Source organism: Uloborus diversus, chromosome 3 (genome assembly GCF_026930045.1).
Source record: "Uloborus diversus isolate 005 chromosome 3, Udiv.v.3.1, whole genome shotgun sequence".
Classification (NCBI taxonomy): domain Eukaryota; kingdom Metazoa; phylum Arthropoda; class Arachnida; order Araneae; family Uloboridae; genus Uloborus; species Uloborus diversus.
The window spans coordinates 9270303-9289220 of NC_072733.1; the positions used below are offsets into that span (position 1 = coordinate 9270303).

The 18918-nt window shown below is 33.0% G+C and overlaps 1 protein-coding gene across 1 annotated transcript in view; it reads left to right on the forward strand.

Moving 5' to 3' along the window:
• LOC129218157 (leucine-rich repeat-containing protein 4C-like) overlaps positions 1 to 12536 on the forward strand; it is a 319273-nt gene extending 306737 nt beyond the window's left edge. Inside the window, exon 3 of the mRNA XM_054852372.1 lies at positions 9305 to 12536. Coding sequence (XP_054708347.1) covers positions 9445 to 11373 — 1929 coding nt within the window. The 5' untranslated portion in view covers positions 9305 to 9444 and the 3' untranslated portion in view covers positions 11374 to 12536. The remainder of the gene's footprint in view (positions 1 to 9304) is intronic.
• Positions 12537 to 18918: the final 6382 nt, after the last annotated feature.

The following is an 18918-nucleotide window of genomic DNA, read 5'->3' on the forward strand; positions in this document are numbered from 1 at the left end:
CAAAGAATTTGAAGGAAGATGATTTTCTTATTGAAAATGAACGTCATATTTTTTTAGAATAAAAAAGATGTAACCAAATTGAGGAAACATATCATTTTCTTTCATGTTCGAATTTATTTTGTTTCTGTGTTGCAAAATAAATTAATTCCTATTATTAAACCGCTTTATTGATACTGTTAAAGCATTTATATTATTATTGTTTACATATTTAAAACCCTGTAAACAAAGAATTACATTTCTTTTTCCATAAAACTTAATTTTATCATCATGGTCAATTATTGAAAAGAAATGCTGAAATACATGCATAAAATGCAATGTCTTTTCACTACCTTTTACAAAAAAAGGAAGTATTGTATTCGCGAAAAAAAAATTCACTCAAAAATCGGCCTTAATTTTTATTTTGCTCACCACCGAATGAATGTTGACTTTTTTTTCGACCCGATCACACGGGGATATATGCCTAGGAACGTACAGACACCCGAAATATCCATTTTGACGATCCCCGAGTTAATTACAACGAGTTTTCTCGTGACGTCTGTATGTACGTATGTATGTGCGTATGTGTGTATGCGTGTATGTATCTCGCATAACTCAAAAACGGTATGTCCTAGAAAGTTTAAATTTGGTGCGTGGACTTCTAGTGGGGTCTACTTGTGCACCTTCCCTTTTAGTTGCATTCGGATGTTTCTAAGGGAGTCTTTTGCCCCTTTTTGGAGGAAAATCATTGTTAATTTCGATGTAAGCTCAAGTGGTGTTATAATTTGGCGGACACTTTTCGATATATCGTCAGTCTTTTGGTCGCCAAGTTTTGTCGCCAAGTTGACGACAAATTTGGCGATTTTTTTTAAAAATCTGGTTTCGATTTGGCCACTGTTGGTGGTATTTAGAGAGTAAACTATTGAATCACATTAAAATTGCCAATGATGGGAAAATGGCATTAAATTGGAGTAAAAGGAAGTCATGTGATGCACACATCAACTCGTTTGTCAAAAAGATACATTTAATTTAGTAAAAACAAGGTCCCCATGAAACGCATACACGATTCATCATAAAGATTCCTGCTGATTGTAAAGGGCTCCGTTCTGCATATTTAACTTCCCTGTGCATTAACTAATTCCTTATCATAGTCATGATAAATAATTGCTAGCATTAGTCTCTCAGGATTATATTTATTGGGAACATCTTCACGTCTGTACCGGATTTAGTTATTGTTTTTGATGCAAACTACATTGAAGCGCGTTTTTGGCAGAAGTGTTATTAAATTTTCGTGTTAGTTAGTTCTGATGATTTTCGCACTCAAACCTTTCTTCTGCTTAAATGGAACCCTATTATTTTAGTGTTTCTCTTCTAAAAGAAACTATTGTTTCAAAAAAAAATATTTAAGATCTTTTATTAATTTAATTGCATATTAATTTTCATAAATGCTTGGAACTAATTAGAGCTATTTTAAAGAATTTTAGAAGAGTTAAAGAAGAAAGAGCAAGAATTTTGATTCGTTTACGGGAAAAAAATGCATCGTAAATGTTGAAGGCAGTTTTTGTGTAATTACTTTCATGTCATATACATTAAAGAGTCCCAAAAGAAAAAAAAAACACTTTGAATGTCTAATGCAATAAACCTGCCGTTTTTTTCATACCAAGAATAATATCATTTCTTTAGAAATTGCGTGTCTGCAAATGAATCAAACAAAGGTTATAACAAAGCTGTAAATAAAGTCGTGGAGTATTTTTAATGCTTTAAGATTGGTTGTAGAATTTGTGCTAATTTTAGTATTAGCATTTGTCTTTTATTTCTTAGCTAATCAATACGGCAAAGAAGCATATATTAAAAAAATATATGATTTCACCTTAGTGAATAAGATAATGTTTTTCTGTATTTCTTAAATGCTCTGATCAGCTAAAGTACTTTCCAAAAATACAGGTTTGATTGGTGAAGATATTTTCTAAATTCTTCCATAAAATTCGTTCTCTGAGGCATAAACTAGTTGAGTTTAATTCAAGCTATTGCGCTCTAACTGATGCAGTTTGCATATTTGTCAACCATGGAGTTCTGACGTTAATACTTAAATCTATCTGCATGCGCTAGATATAATCTTTCATTTATTTCCAAACTTATTAAACATCCGCTTAGTTATCGCCTCATTCATAATTAATCCTATGTCCTGACGAGGATTCATTCTGATGATTAGGAATCAGACATCAATTCAACAGGCAGGATCATTTATAGAATTATCAGTTGTGAAACAAATCTAAATTTTTACTTTTCTTCATTCAAATGCTGATATTTCTAAAAAAATATGTTTTGTCAAGCAAATAATGTATAGTATGATGCTAAAAATGTCTGAACTTGGACTCGCCTCATTTACGTTTGAATCGAAAGAGAGAAATTCATTGATTGGCATCAGAGTTGGGCAAATTTTAATGGCATGGACAATTTTAAGATTAACAATTGATTAATTGGTAAACGTTCCCACAACAACTAACAATTGATCAATTGTAATTGTGGAAAATTACAATTAATTGTTAGTTGTAGTTTACTACAATTAACAATTAGCAATTGTTTTGTGAATTTTAATTAAAACTAAAGTGACAGGTCTATCTGGGACGTGGACGCTGGACGGGTACTATAGTACTATTTAACTATTTAAATACACATGTTAGCAACAAATAAAAGAGCAATGCACAACAGTAAATGTATTATGAGCAATAAATTATTTACTGCAGCATATGAATTTTCTCAAAAAATCTTATGGCTCCAGCAAAATTTCCTCAGAAAAGGAATATTTCACTTTAAAATTCAAAAATATTTTTTCCGTACTCTTTAGAGTTCAAATAACATCTGAGAGAAATTAGAGAAATGTATCTTTATTACACGATTATAAAAAATAAATAAAACAGAGCGATCTTTCAGACCTCGCGTCCCCTGTTATGTCCTTCTTTCTCACCTCCCCTGTTACGGGTTAAACTAAACAATGATTTAGACTAACTTAAAACACTTATTTAAAACAAAAACATTTACGCGTGAAAAAAAGTTTGCCAAGACGAAACTTAGTTCACGCGGCGAGCGAGCAATCTCTCTCAGCAGTGAATGAAAATACGAAATTGAATAATACTTTGGACTCTGTACCCTGCGCTGTACCTATTGATGCATAAAGTTAATTGTTAGCTTTAATTGTTTCATAAAACAATTAAAAACATTAATTGCAATTATTTTAATTGTTAGAAACAATTAACGTACATTAATTCAATTAGATCAATTGCAAAGTGCAATTAATAGTTTAATTGCAATTAAATTTAATAGCAATTAATTTAATTGCAACTACTTTTTTAATCAATTAAGAAGGCAATTGAAAAAAATATTGATTAATGACCAACACTGATTTGCACTGTGCCAATAACAGCTATCGGCAACTGAAAGCGGCTTGTCTCTCCCCTGTTTTGATTTTTGAAGCCACAAAGTAAGCTTATCATAGCCAGACTGTATTTTGACATACAAATTTAGATAAGATTTTATTCTTTTCTACACTATTACACTATCTCATAAAATAAGCAGCTAACAGAAAAATGATTATAAAATGAAAAAAAAAAAAAAGTAACGCAATGAAATTTGCGCAGGTTGTGAACAGAAGGAGAGGTTTTCAAATAAGCGGTGTAAAAACTTGGTCCTAAAATTTTTAATCGCGTATACTTATTTCCTAAAACAATTTAGCATCAATTTTATTTTCTCAAAAAAATTTATAATCAACTGATTGTAATTATATGATAAATAACATGAATTTCCAAAGGTTTACATCTAATTTTCTCTTCACGAAATACTTCCTGTGGTCGTTAAATTACTATTTGATAAAGCTGATAAGCCAATGTCCCAACCATTTTTGCGGTATCTTTTGATTCCCATCTCAATTTACTGCAGATGACAATATATTATTTTGAAAATATAATTTTGTTGCACAGATATAATTTTCTTATGTACATTTCGTTAGTTGTCGGGTTTTAAATTGTATGAAATTTTCACTGCGGCTGAATTTTGAAAGAGTGCTTTGTTAATTGTTTTTTCTTTTACACATATGGTGTACTTTGAAAATAATATTTTTTCACCAACGCTGGAAATAAAATAATTCAAATCTTCTACTTGTGGTAGTTAAAAATAAATAAATAAATAAAATCTGCGAATTAAAACTTAAACTTAAACAACATAAGCACTTTTGCAGTCCTATGTGGCTGAACACAGCAGTCCTAAAAGGTTTTGCGCTAAAAGGTAAGGAGAAAAACAGTCATGTATTATTAACGAAAACTAATGGGAAATATTTTGTTCACGATGTTAATTAAAATGCATTAAACTTTACTTTCTCAGATGGTTTCTTTTATGTCTGCAGTGTTTTGGAAAAAATCATTTTCCCCTTTAGTTAGATTTTTAGGTTGTTGAACTTAAATAAATACTTTTCTAAACGAGAAAAATTAATTTGCGTTTTATATTAAAGAAAAAATAACGGTTGTGCTTGCATCATATAAGTACGTTTGAAGTTATACTTAGAAGATTTACATTTTATCGAAGTTTGATGAGATTGAAATTTTAATTTAAAGGTTTAAGTAAATATCTGTACCTCAGAGCCAGGCTGACGTTAGTACAAAAATTATGATTTTCAGTTTATTAGTGCATTGTATGTAAAAATTTATTCTGCATCGAACCATGGGAACATAAATTAAAAAAAAAAAAAAAAATGTTTACCAGCGTTAAAAGAGCGTGCGTCCCACTTTTTGAAGTGATAACTTCTTATGGGAGGGTAAACCGATTCGTGATATAACGCGCGTAACGGGGGTAAATTTAATATTAATATAGAATGCTAGGAACGCAGGATGTGCGTAGCCACGGTGGCTCGACCTAAAGATGCGGGCATTTCGAACCGAATCGCGATCCAGAGGGCGTAGGTTGGAGTCAGCCATGAGGCAAATCTCGAGGGCAATTTTCGGAGAAATCCCGAAACGTTGCTAAAAATGATTTGTAAAAAAAACAATATATATACGTATCATTGTCATATTTTAACCAATAATCCTTGTATAATATTTCTGAAGCCTGTTTTTTGTTCCTACGCGAGATCTTCCTTATTTCTTGATCGATTTGTCTGATTTACCCCTCATTTTAAAGCTTATCGTGCAGGCTAATGACGAAAAATGCACCCAAATTCTAAAAAAAAATTATGTGTTTTTTTTTATTAAAAAACGTGTTTTTAAGCACCAGACTCAGGTTTTCGGTTAATTTTATAAGTTTAACTTGCGCCGTGACTGACAGAGCTGAATGGCTCGATCGGCAGAGCTTTCAACTGGTAACCAGAAGAATGAGTGTTCGGGCCCAGCCCGGACTATCTGTATCGAAAAACCAGACTAATCACGCATTACATGAACACTTAAAATACAATAAATAACACAAGTCAGGCAATAAAAATAAATGAAAATGGAATGCTTCTTGCTGTTTCGAAAACTTGATGCAACCTGTAGCTAAATTGTTTCTTAATTGTAAGGATTTTTTTTTTCTCTTCTGTTTTTGAAACTTCGAGCTCCGATCGGAAAACTAAAGCATGATATAAGCGAAAATATAAGTATCAGGTAGAAGATTTCAGACTACAATAGAATAATTTTGGCTCAGAACAAAAAATCGTATACTGAAATGTAGATTCTTCTGATGACAGTTTTTGAACATTTGTACAAATAAAATAATTACTACCCCAAATTGAAATTACGCTTTTCATTTAGTTAACCTGTGAATATTTATTGGAATACGAAGCAAAACATTAAAATTACGAACAAACTTGATGGGTAAAATATTTTTTTTTCTCTTTCGGAAAAACAAATAGCCAGTCACATTTTCACTACATTCGAAAAGCTACGCTTAAAAACCGAACTTAGTTCAACTGATTTTGTATTTAACCGTGCGGTTAAATGTAATAATAAACACGTGCTGGCATGTAAGCCATAACAGTTCAAGCAGCCTGCGATAGCAAAAAAAAAAAAGTATAAATTTTCAAAAATAAAAATACTTCTTTTCAATCTCCTCTTCAATATCTTATCTTAGATATTATTTCTGTGGATTACTTTTCTGTCAGTATGCGAGATCTTTCTTCTTTCTTGAAGAAATTCCCCCTCATATTAAAGCTTACCGGGACGGCTAATGACGAAAAATAGACCTACGGTCTAAAAATCAATTTTTCGGAAACGACCCTTGCTGCTGCAATACCTTAATTGAAGGGTGTCCTTTCTTTTTTTTTAAGTTTTGACTCCGTTCAGATATCTAAGCATAATCTATCTATACTAGAAATATAAAGTAGTAGAGTTTGTTTGCACGCGCTACTCTCGGGAACTACTTGTTCGAATTGAAACATTCGTTTTCTGTTGAATAGTCCATTCATTGCGGAAGGATATAGGCTATAGAACATCACGCTATAACTAATAGGAGAGGAGCAGCAATAAAAAAATGTTATGAAAACGGGAAAATGTACATTATAATATAAAATGTTCAGAACGCAGAATATGAGTAGACATAGTGGCTTGACTTAAAAGTGTAGGCTTTGCGTTCCAGTGGGTGTAGGTTCGAGTCAGTCATGAGGCAAATCTCGAGAGTATTTTTCAGGGAAAATCCTAAACGATGCTAAAAATGGTTCGTAAAACAAAAATATTGCATATGCATCATTGTCTTATTTTTCTTAATAATGAACTAATAATATGAAGCTAAACAGTTTGTTTGTTTGAACGCGCTAATCTCAGGAACTACTGGTTCGAATTGAAAAATTATTTTTGTGTTGAATAGTTCATTTATTGAGGAAGGCTATAGGCTATGTTTTGAGTGATAACTTCTTATGGGAGAGTAAACCGATTTGTGACACAACGCGCGTAACGGCGCAACTCTTATCTGGCATTCCTTTCGTTCGCTCACACGACAAAAGCGCGCATGGTCGCTGAAATTTTGTACTCTTTGGGGCAGCTTTAAGCGTTAAGTGATAGTAGAAAAAATAATGAAACTAACAGAAGATGAATGATCGTCGCAACATAACGCAATCTCCTAAATTCATCCCTGCAGACTCCGCAACGCGGGGGTTGGGGACGGCCAAGAAAACATAAAATAATAAACAAACATTTAATTTGTGCATCACAGAATAAAATCTAAACTCATTTTAACTTTAAAACAATCACCCGTTAAAAAGTTAGTTATTTGGGGGGGGGGGAGGAGGGTCCAATAAAGTGTGCGGTTAGGGTCCCTGGTGATTTTTGCAGGGGGGGGGGGCACAAAAGTAAAGATAAAAGTAAAGATGGTTGAAATTAATCCATCTTTATACGTATTGTGCAATTAAAGCGTCGAAATATAAGAGCAGGAGGCGTAGCAGATTATCAGAATGATCTTGATTGCATAAATATTGTCACTCCAAATATAATATTCCATGTTAATAATGCTACAAGCTATAATACGGCTACACAAAACGTTATTGGTGAAAAGTGTGTGAAGCAAAGAAACAAATTATTATTGCCAACATATATATATATATATATATATATATATATATATATATATATATATATATATATATATATATCCAAACAAAAGTGTTTCAAGTATTATTCAATTTATTCATAATCAGCTTTTAAATTATACACAAGAAGGTTCTGCTTTAGTTAAATGAAGATTATCATACAATTCCTTTAATTTTAACCGCATATTTTAACATTAATTTTGCTTCTGATCAAGCTAAAAATTTTCTATCGTTTCTACCATCGAAATTACAATTACAAATGATTAATAAGCCAGAAGAAGCCACTACAAGTCACGGAACTGTACTTGATGCAGTCTTTGCAAGATTTTTAGATGACATACAATGCAAAAATTTCTTTGCTTATTGTAGCTACCATAAGCCAATTGTTACTTTCTTAGGATTAAAAAATGATAATAATTTAATCCTATGAAAGTTATTACTTCTGCCGAGCGTCCCGTGACACACATTTTTTTTTCTTATTTTTTCTTAGCGTGCGTCAGACAACCTTTTTTCTTCTCTGTAAAATCGCAATTTTGTGACTTACGATGTACTGACTCTGGGGTACAAACATTTACTCGCAAGCAATTGCTTTGCCCACAATGAAAAGTTAGTTTTAGAGTAGAGATTGTAAATGATGGAAAATTATTGCTTTAGCATTGTTTATTGATTTGTAACATTTTTTATTTATTTTTTGAATGAATAATAGATTGTGTTTTTTTTTGCGTATATTATATATTAACTAATATTGCGTAGATATAGTATTGAACGCATATAACATATCGTCGCTTCGGGGGGCAGTAAGAGATTTTACTGTTGCTCTGAGACGACTATTTATTCTAAGGGCTAAAAAAGCGCGTGTAGTAAAGTAGTTTAAGATCTCGCTGTGCATGGAAAACCGAGCTTTGAATTCCGAAGGTATATTTTTTGTCGCGCGAAACAACAACAACAAAAAAAAAAAAAAAAGAAATCAATTTTAATTACAAGGATACATAACGCGATGGGCTATAACAATACATCAATCATATTATGAGATTGAATTTATTTTAATATATGTATAGGGGAAAACAAAGGAAACTTCAATGCATAAATAGTTTAAGCATAATGCTTTGTTGGAAGTTCTTGAATTGAATGTTAAAAGCTTTCTCTGATTTTATCGAATTCAGACGAAATAAACCATGTTTTTGAGTGTGTAATTCTATTAATATTTGAAATTTCTTGTGGTGTAATGCTGTTGTTTAGAAAACTTACATGTTTAAAAAAAAATAAATAAATATTTGAAAATATTTTGCTAACACACACTGAACGGGAAGAAGATTAAAAGTCAGAAATAAACCAAATATGATTGTGGAAGGAAAAATGTTAAATTCCTGATGTTTCTGTTTATTAAGTTTGAGATATGCAACGATGTGTCATTGCAAATGAATGTGCTTCTGTTAAAATTTAAAAAAATGACAACTAGCTATGGGAAGTTCATATCTGTGTTTCGAAACAACAGAATTGCAACAGGGATTCCCTTTTTGAATGTAAAAAACTTTTTTGGAAAGTTTTTCGTTCTTATCCTCATTTTGTATTGTTTCGAGATATAGTTTTATTTTAATGCCGAAACCCACACCTGCAACGTACAATGCAAATTTTAATTTTAAGGTTCATTCAATCTTTTTAATCTAACCCTCATAGAGAAGTATATTATATGTAAATTACTAAGTGTCTTCCTTTTAAATGTAAATTATTGAATGTCATACATGTTTTAATAAGTTAGTTAGTGTTTTTGTTTCTTTCTTTCAGGATCAAGCCCTCTCCAGATTTCTTCCGCGGAGAACTAAACTGCCGAAAGAAACACAAAACATGGTTTCACAATAGTTCTTCATCCACATCATCAAAAATAGCACATATTGTGCTCCTGTACAGCTTTACAAAAAGAAAATATGAAGTTAGGAACATTATTTCTTACGCTGATTTCAGTAACCGTTATCTTCATATCTTTGCTACAGAGCAATCTCGCATGCCCAAGTGTGTGTTCCTGCAAATGGAAAAATGGAAAGAAAACTGCAGAATGTACCGGTCAAGGTATTACTATTATTCCTGCTAATCTTGATGAAGGAACCCAGGTGATTGATATAAGCAGAAACAGTTTTAATGAAATTCCTAGTCGAGTATTCCAAAAGAAAATGTTGACAAACTTGCAGAAAATATTTATGGCTGAATGCAGCATCTCTCGCATTGCATCCGATGCGTTTTTTCAACTTAGTAACCTGGTTGAACTGGATTTAAGTGGTAACCAGTTAGAAACTGTTCCTACAGAAGCTCTTAATGACTGCCCAAACATAAGAAGATTGCAACTTGCGCACAACCCTATTGAAGAAATTGATGATGGTATGTTTTCGTCATTATCTCATTTAACTTTCTTAGGTCTCTCAAACTGTAGAATAAAGCACCTACAACCAGGAGCATTAAAGGGGTTGAATCGCATCGAGGTAATTGAACTTGATGGAAACCAGTTGACACAGTTATCGATTGATGTGTTTGAACCTCTGCAATTTTTATTTGGACTTCATCTAAACGATAACCCGTGGCATTGTGATTGTAAAATTAGATTTATTAGAGAGTGGATGATGAATCGTAATATCCCATTAGCTGTGCCTCCTCGCTGTGAAACTCCCCGTTCCCTAAACGGCATTACTTGGGAAGGGTTATCATTGGAAGAATTTGCCTGTCCTCCAAAAATGATTAACGTTCCAAAAGAATTCACTGTTGTATCAGGAAACAATGCGTCCATTCTTTGTCAAGTCAACGCAACTCCAAAAGCGTCAATACATTGGGAAGTGAACGGTAGAAGTTTAAGAAATCTTAGTTTTACACCAGAACTTAAGGCTAAGTATAGTGTAGATGAAGATTTAGCCAGGCAGACGAGTATTTTAGTAATTTACAACACTATTGAAAAAGACAGCGACACTTACACATGCATCGCAGAAAACAGAGCTGGAACAGCTTCCATAAATTTCACGCTCACAGTCGCCTGCGCTAGTCGCTTGAATGTCGTTTGGAAGAGCACACATATTTTGGCCGTAGTTTTTGGTATTTTGGCTTTACTTATTTTATGCTCCGTCGTGGCATTATTGTTTATTTATCGGCCGTCGTCATTATTTTTTTGTTCAAAGCTGACCAGAAAAAATGTTCTTCAACACATGCCATCAAAACGACAAGACAATGTGGAAATGAATGACGTCAGTACCGATAAGGAAGAGAAAGATCAAAAAGTCACAGATAAGCAACCACGTCATGAAACTGGAAGCAGTGGTTACGGTTCCGACCAACTGACACCAGATCTTGTCAGTAAAATAGCGGATACGAATAACGGACCATCATTATCGGCATCCACTGCAAGTTGCAACCACTTGGAATCTGACAATTCGGCTCTTATTGTTAGATATGCTACAGTTGTTGAGCATTGGCCACTTGGGAAAGAAAATGCTTCAAGATTTGATACCTCCCCCTTCAGGAATCATATGTCTCAAGTATATTTGAATCCATTCTATTCTAAGCATGATGATGATGCATACAATTGTGCACTGCAATCGACAGGAGGAGCAGAAGGACACATTCAGCTTCCTGATAGTGTCGGTGACAGATACATACCTCAGAATAACCGCGTCCGAACATTAAGAGGGGGCTATGATTGCACAGGAGATCTTAACCGCGATGACTTATACAATAGTCATATTCATGATGACGCTTTTAAACGTCATCCAATAGTGGTTGCTAATTCTTCAAGTCACTTCAACCAGCCAGCTAAATTAAGATTCTCTCCAGATGAAGGTTATGCGGAAGAAGGTCTGGAAGGCACTGAAGTGTAAATGTGCAAATTCATTTTTGAAATCTCAATGTGCTCGAAAGTTTTTTAATTACCCTAAAGTTAAAAAATGGTGTGAACTCCTCGAGCTACGAAAAACTGTGGGATAGCTCCAAGTATTACCACTATCATTTGGAATTTAATCCTTTGGCTGGATTGAACTTGCGAAATAATTCTGTTTTTCATCAGGTGCAGACATTGCAAAGAAACTGTTTTACGTAAAATAACAAAGGTGTTGACTTTTATACGACAAAGGTTTGATCCAAAGAATCCTTTTTATTCCCTATCATTAAGCGAAATCGCATATTATCGTTGGAACTACTGTATTTTGTATATGAAGTTCAAACTCCTTACTTGTATAGATGTGGTTTCGTGAGTCAATGTTTGACTGTGGGCTTTCCTGACTGAAATACTAAAAAAAAAAAAAAAAAAAACTTTATAAAATCATTGCTATTTTATATGAAAAGTGGATGGAATATATTTGTTGTATGCTATGTAAACGTGTGTAGAACAGCCCATTTCTGTACACGCATCAAGCATATTTGCTTTGTAAAGATATTTTTATGATCACCAAATGTAGATGCTATTGTATACAAAACCTCTTTTCAGATTATCAACAAGAAAGTCTTGATATTTTTTGATTTCGATTTTAGTCTTCAAATTTCAATCAAAAAAGTTACTGAAATTTGCTACTGAACACAATGAGATGTACCACCAAAGTGAAAATTATATATCGTCAAAATATCCTAATCAAAAGCTTCAAGTAATATTTAAGGTGCATAAAATTTTAAGTATTGATACATTAAAAATTACTTAATGTGTAGCATTTTAACTTTTTATTACAGTTTGATGTATTTGGATGTGACTATCTTCTTATAGTTCAAATTACCTTTCGTACTATTATTCGTGATTTAAAGGTGATATTCGCAATCGGCAATGTGCTGTAAATACAAATACTTTTTTTTATTGCTAAAATGGCCTTACCCATGGTGCTACTTTGATTCCTGCTTTTTAATTTTAAACATTTTCAGTGTTTCAGTAGAAGGAAGACGTGTTAATTGCATCGCGAGTTTCTGAACGTAACAAACTTGTATGATTGCTGAAATCAAAATTTTGAGATTTTGTGTAGTTTTCTTGTTCAAGGGTCGTCCCAAAATAATTTCACGCTCTGACGGGGGGGGACTCTTAAAATTGTTTTTGACAAAGTTGTTAAAAGTTTTTGACAAAGGGAGGGAGGGAGGGGATGATAAAAGCCTGAAACAGATATTTTTGCTTACATGATATAACGTGACATATGAGAAGGGGAAGGGTTAAACTGAAGTATGACACTTTGTGACAAAGGGGGGAAGAGGGGTCAATTATGTTTTAAAAAGTGTGACTTTTTTGTGGGGCAACCACTTATTTATTGTTATTTTCCAACATGTTTATTCCTTTTAAAAATAAATATTTATCTCCTCAGTTCTTCCTAATCATTTTTTTAAGCTTGCAACTAAGTGGATCAATGTTAAGATATTTTTTTTGTCAGTTATATCTTAAACTTCAAAGGAGTCTTTAATTCAACAGCAGTTTTGGAAAAAAAAAACGAAAGTCAAAACACAATGCCTAAAAAAGCATGTTTTACTAGAAGTAGAAGCATCATCTTTTGATACATGCCAAAGCCAGAGTTTTTTACCTTTTCTCACTCGTTAGGAATTTAAAAGTGCAAAATATATGTCTGCACACGTTATGGTATAGTTGAAATAATGAATGTGAATTCTTGAGTTTCATAAACATCAACTACATTAACTTCATGCTATCGCCTTTCAATTAATCCCTAGAGATTTTGATTCATTGTTTCTCTTTTTTGCATCTTTTAAAATGTATGATGATTATTATGCACCAAACGCTACACTTTTCCCCCCAAAATGGCAGATTCTCTGATCAACAACCATCAGTAAGCATGTGCAAATACTCGTTCACAAATGCAGATGTTATTTTTTTTTTAAGTCAAATGAAGGTTTTTTTTCCCCCTTGCTATTTAAGTTCCTTTTCTAAGTTTATATCTTTTTGAAGGAAATGAAGTCTGTGTAATACATTTGAGGCAGTGAGAAGAAACGGTGTGTAAGTGGCATTTTGCTTCAATGAAACTTTTTACTCATCCATACCGTAAAAGCAGTGCAAAGCCCCATACCGTAAAGCAGACTATTACTATCTCTTGCCACGAAACTGGTGATATTTTCTTCTATGATTTGTACTACTTATTTCTAAGTTTAATTTCGGCACTTACCCCCCTTTACTTCTAACTGCTTCAATTTATGAAACTGCATTCCAAACGATGTTAGCAAAATGTTGAGTTTTTAAGAGAATTGTATTTTGGCAAAAAATATTTTATTTTGATCATTAAAAACAATTTTTATTCTTTTTACCCAAACAAATTATTTTCCACTATTTTTAAAATTAAAATGTTCAGAGAATTTTATGCTTGTTTTGTGTCATCATAACTTTGCCAAGTGGACATTGTCAAGACAATTCATGTTACTTTCAATGCAACTTACGTGGCCAAAGAACTTTTGTGAGGGCTTTATGAGCTGACGAATCATGAAATTGCACAAGAAAGAACATATAGTAATAATAACCAACATAAATCGAACTTTATACATCAAATTTTGTTTAAATTGATTTTGGTTATTATCTTGAACAGTAAATCAGAAACCAATCTGTACACTGCTAGGACAAAATGTGTTTTGAAAAATACATCGTGACAAATGTCATAGGAGCTTACTTTATAGAAGCTAAGTGATTTTTGGATTCAAACCATTTGAAAACTATTTATTCTTTCAGTTCCAAAGTGTACGTTTTGTGTTCAACCATAAACATTGAAAATCAACGTTCATTTGTTCATTAACTGATGCGTGTTTTTTTAATTTTTATTTGTATACTTTCCTTTGTAGCGTATTTTGACAGTGTCTGTGATGTTTTCTCTGTGCAGGTTTAACAACTTGAACGACTGTTAATCTTTGAAGATTTTGATTAATATTCTTATGCTTGTGACAAAATGTTACGAATATTGTACATTTTGTTAAGTCTATCCATTGTAGACTTATGATTTTTAGAAGATCTCCAAAAAAGAAAACTTGTTGTAGTTGTGATTGTGTTTATGACCCACTAATGATTGCATTATTTATATATGTTTCAATGTGCAACAAAAGATCATTTTGTTTATCAAATGTAAACTTCAAATGAAAACTGGAACATAAAACTGCTCAAGTTGAGTCATTTATTAAAAACCTGTGTCATATCAATCGATGACGAAATGCTAATAGAATATATCATTCATTATGAATTAGATTCAGACCAATAACAGTAATGTAAGGACACAACCAATCGGTTATACATCGTCGGGTGACTTCTACAAATAGGAAACTACATATTTAGAAAAGTTGGAATAACTACGAAGTAAAATTACGTTAGATTAGTTCCAAAACATACTACAGGTATGAAACTGTTGTAGATATTTCATAAGTGTTACTACAATTTTCAAGACTAGATGAGTTGATCACCAAAAAAAAAAAGAAACAAACAAAATCCTTCTATGACTATGATGGACATTCTATGTCCATATATCGTCGCCTCAGAGCAACAGTAAGACATCTAATCTCCGGAATAACAGTCAATTCCCTTCTGTTGCTTTGAGGCGATTATATTTACTTTTCCTACTTATTAAGATTGCAAGATTGAAAAAAACAACAAGACAATTCAATACGTCAACATCGCATCACTGTCGTGCACCAACCTTATTTACAAACCAAGCTTTCTTATTGAATTAAAAACAGATCATACTAAAAATATCATTCTTTAAAACTTAAAAACTAATACTTGGACTTTTGATACCGTAAACCGGGGGGACATTGTCCAATTTTTAAGTTCAGGACTTTTTTTTCTTTTTGTAGGGGTGACAGGAGCACGTTTACGCAGTGCACTTTTTTCAAAATGAATTATAACTGAAGAGTCAATAGTCATAACAGATTCATGCTGCTCCCTAACAAATATTCTTACATGTTTTTGAGCATCAGTAAAGCTTCGGTGTAGCATGCAGAAAGAATAATCTGTTTTTTACCAAGTTGAGTAAATTTTGTGTTGAACGTTTTGAAGCTTCTTGTGAATAAATAATACTTAGTTAAGAAAGAAGAAATGTATAAAGATTGACAAAAATTTATCCTTTTTTGTGAATTTTATTTGTATGAACTGTAATGTTGTTGTTATTATTATTATTTTTTTGCACGTTAAAATAAATTAAAACTTGGCGATGGGGCAAGTTTACGCATTGACGCCGGAGCACCTTCACACGCACATTCTTACTGTGTCTTACTTAAACGAGCTGCTGACATTTGTTTTCGCTCCAAACTGTCTCAAACCTTTTTAGTATTCTCCGGCTATTTACTTTCAAAAATTAATATTTCATTTTTAATTAAGTTACACATTCCTATCTTATTGCTTACAATCAAATAGTGCTGTCTTTATGTCCCTTCAGTTTTAACTTTATACACTATTCAATCTGTGATAAATTTGCTTTATTTTAACGATGGTAAGACATTATGTTCAAAACACTTACAGAACCACGTTAGGTGGCAAAATAAATAAGCGTAAACGTACCCCGTGTCCAGGGCAAGTTTACACAACCGACTTTGACTCAAAAATAATTTTTTTTAACTGTTATAAGCACAAACTGAGCAACAACTGAATATACCAATTTTGACTCATTTAACTGCTTCATAAAACCGCAATATTTAAAATTGCCCAAGCTAAAACATAAAAATTAGAAAATTCATTGAAAAAAATCCGCGTAAACGTGCCTCGGTCTACCATACTTGCTGCAAGAATATTGGAATAATGATGGTTTGGGGGGAAGGTAAAAGGAATCGAGATCGCTATCGCATTTCATTTTTGACTCATTTTATGTATTTTAAAAAAATAAAAACTGGATGGGCAAAGTCAACCTATTAAAAGGGGCAACATTGTCCACTTATAATTTTTAGAGGAAAACGCCTTCAAATATTTTGTTGAGCAAAGTTAACTTTCTCAGCAATGAATAAAACCACACTGTCTATTAAAAATATTTATTGACAAGTGAATGCTGAAAATAAATATAAATATTGAAATTTACAGAAAAATCGGGAAACAAAGAATAACATTATGTTTTTACACTACAAAGCAAGGTAGTAGTTCATGAGCAATAGTATTAGCAAAGGTTAGAGATATTCTTCCTTTAGAGCCATTGATACTCGTACGTCTTTCAGGATATTCACACTACGTCTGGTTGCTTTCGGGTGGAACGGTACGCAAAGATTCATGCTGATGATTAAGATAAGAAAATATAGATTCAGGATCTCCACTCGGCTCTTGATCGGGATATATTTTTAAAATTTCTATGTTATTGCTCTTTTTCAAGACGATTCAAAAATGACTTAAACCAATCTTCTTCTGAAAGATTATTCTCGAACTTCACGTACACTCTGCCAGTGTTAGACAAGTAATCTTTAGTAATGAGCGGTACATCCATTGATGACAGAGGCATGTCCTAATCAGCGCACACCAAAATTTGTTGATTACTTCGTTTTAATCCGGCACTGATAGTCATGTTTTCAACCCAGGCTTTTATTTTTTTTTTACTTTCAGATTTTCACAAAGTTATTCGGAAAATCCCATGATTTTCAGCCAAATAGACAACCCCAGCTGAAGAATATCACAAATTGTCTTGTTGGGCATAGCATTTGTGTATAAGACATATTGGCGGTATCCCAGTTTCCCTTCATATGTGCGTGGCATTTCGCTAAGATTGTTTGTAACAAATGATAATATAGACACATATTATTAGTAATCACTGTTCATTCTTACACTGTCAAGTAAGGATCCATTTTTTTTGTATGGATCAAGTGGGCAAAGTAACCCCGAATTTCTTGTAAAAGCTGGGATGAAATTCCCCACTAGGATTATACCTAGCATGGTTTAGAAAAAAAATGAAAAAGCTACTTCTCTTTTTTATTATAAGAGCAATAGGCGGTACTTACCAACAAGTACACATCACAGATGTAATTCAGAGCACACTAAAATGTCACCTTGTATAGACATCGAAACAACCCGTTTGACTGACAAGTTATTAAGAATCATTTTGCCCCTTGTGAGACCTACTGAGAAACTTTGAACTAAAATCGGGCAAAGTCAACCCGGTGGGCAAAGTTTTTACAGAACTTTATTTCTGCACAATCAATATCGAAAGTTTTCTTTGTGATAAAACTATGCAACTGGGATTTTCTAACTATACACCTAGATTTCATTTACTGTTTATGACTTTGGTTGCAAATTTCCATTTGAGAGAAGACGTAAATACTTACTATATAAAATTCAGGTAGTAAAAAAAAAAAAAAAAAACATTTGATAAAGTCTCCAGAAAAAATCGTGAAAAAACATTTATTTGAGTTTTTCTTGAAACAGCTGAATTGTACTGTTACCTAGTGGTAGTGATCTAATCAGTTTTGTTACATACATTTGCCTAGTGTTATCCCTGTTAGGTCAAAATATTATGTCTGACAACCGCTGGGTCTTTCGTGCCTACTACAGAAATAGTTAATCAGTTAAATGGGTCCCTGAAGATAGCCGAGTCGCTTTAAGACATACCACTAGCCTAGCAACCCTAGTGTAATAATTTGTGATGAGAACATGGGCAGCTGTAACCATCTCAGATTTTGTATATCAGTTAATACTAGCGTACTCGAGAGGCACCTAATGGATCCGCATCTCCTTGTGGTTAGGGCTACTGTCTTTCGCGTAATATATTGCTCCTTTGTTGGGCGATACATTGAATGAGTTGTCTGTATTGCATTTTAAGCCACAAGTCTCTACACTGCTTACGGCTCGAGGAATATAGGGTGACTAGTCGACCCGTGCGGAACTCCGCACTGTGCTACGAATCGTATCATAAGGCATTTCGCTCTTTAAAAATTTCAAAGGAAGAACATTATGAAGAAAAACCGAAAAAAGTAAGCGCAGAAGGGAAGGCATGTAATTTAAAGACATCAGTAACAAAACCTCGTTAAATACAACGTTGTGATAATTTGATCATCGTTCACCTTTTGGTTGTACGTATTTTCAATGCAAACATAAATATCATGAAAAGTGTGGCTGAGTAGTGACTCGTGAAAAAGCAATAATTGTGTATGTGAAAAAATAGGTTGTGGCAAATACAGTCCTGCCCATGTGAGCATCTGACGGGAAAAAAAAGAAACATTAAAGAGATATTTATTGGCACGGATTCGAATTGGCGCCATTATGATTAACAGCCCGACACCCCAACAAACCTAGCAATTGCGCCTTCCTTTTCGAAAGCTATTCATTGAAGGAATGCGTAGTAAAAAACCGCAAAAAAGCTTTTTGCCGAAAAAATAATAATAAGATCATGCTTCTATGTTTTGTCATTAACCAGCATGATACGATTTAAAATTATTCGTAAAGCATGGAATGTGATTAAAGAATGACGAAGATCTCACGTAGCGATTGAAACAAACATTCTAGA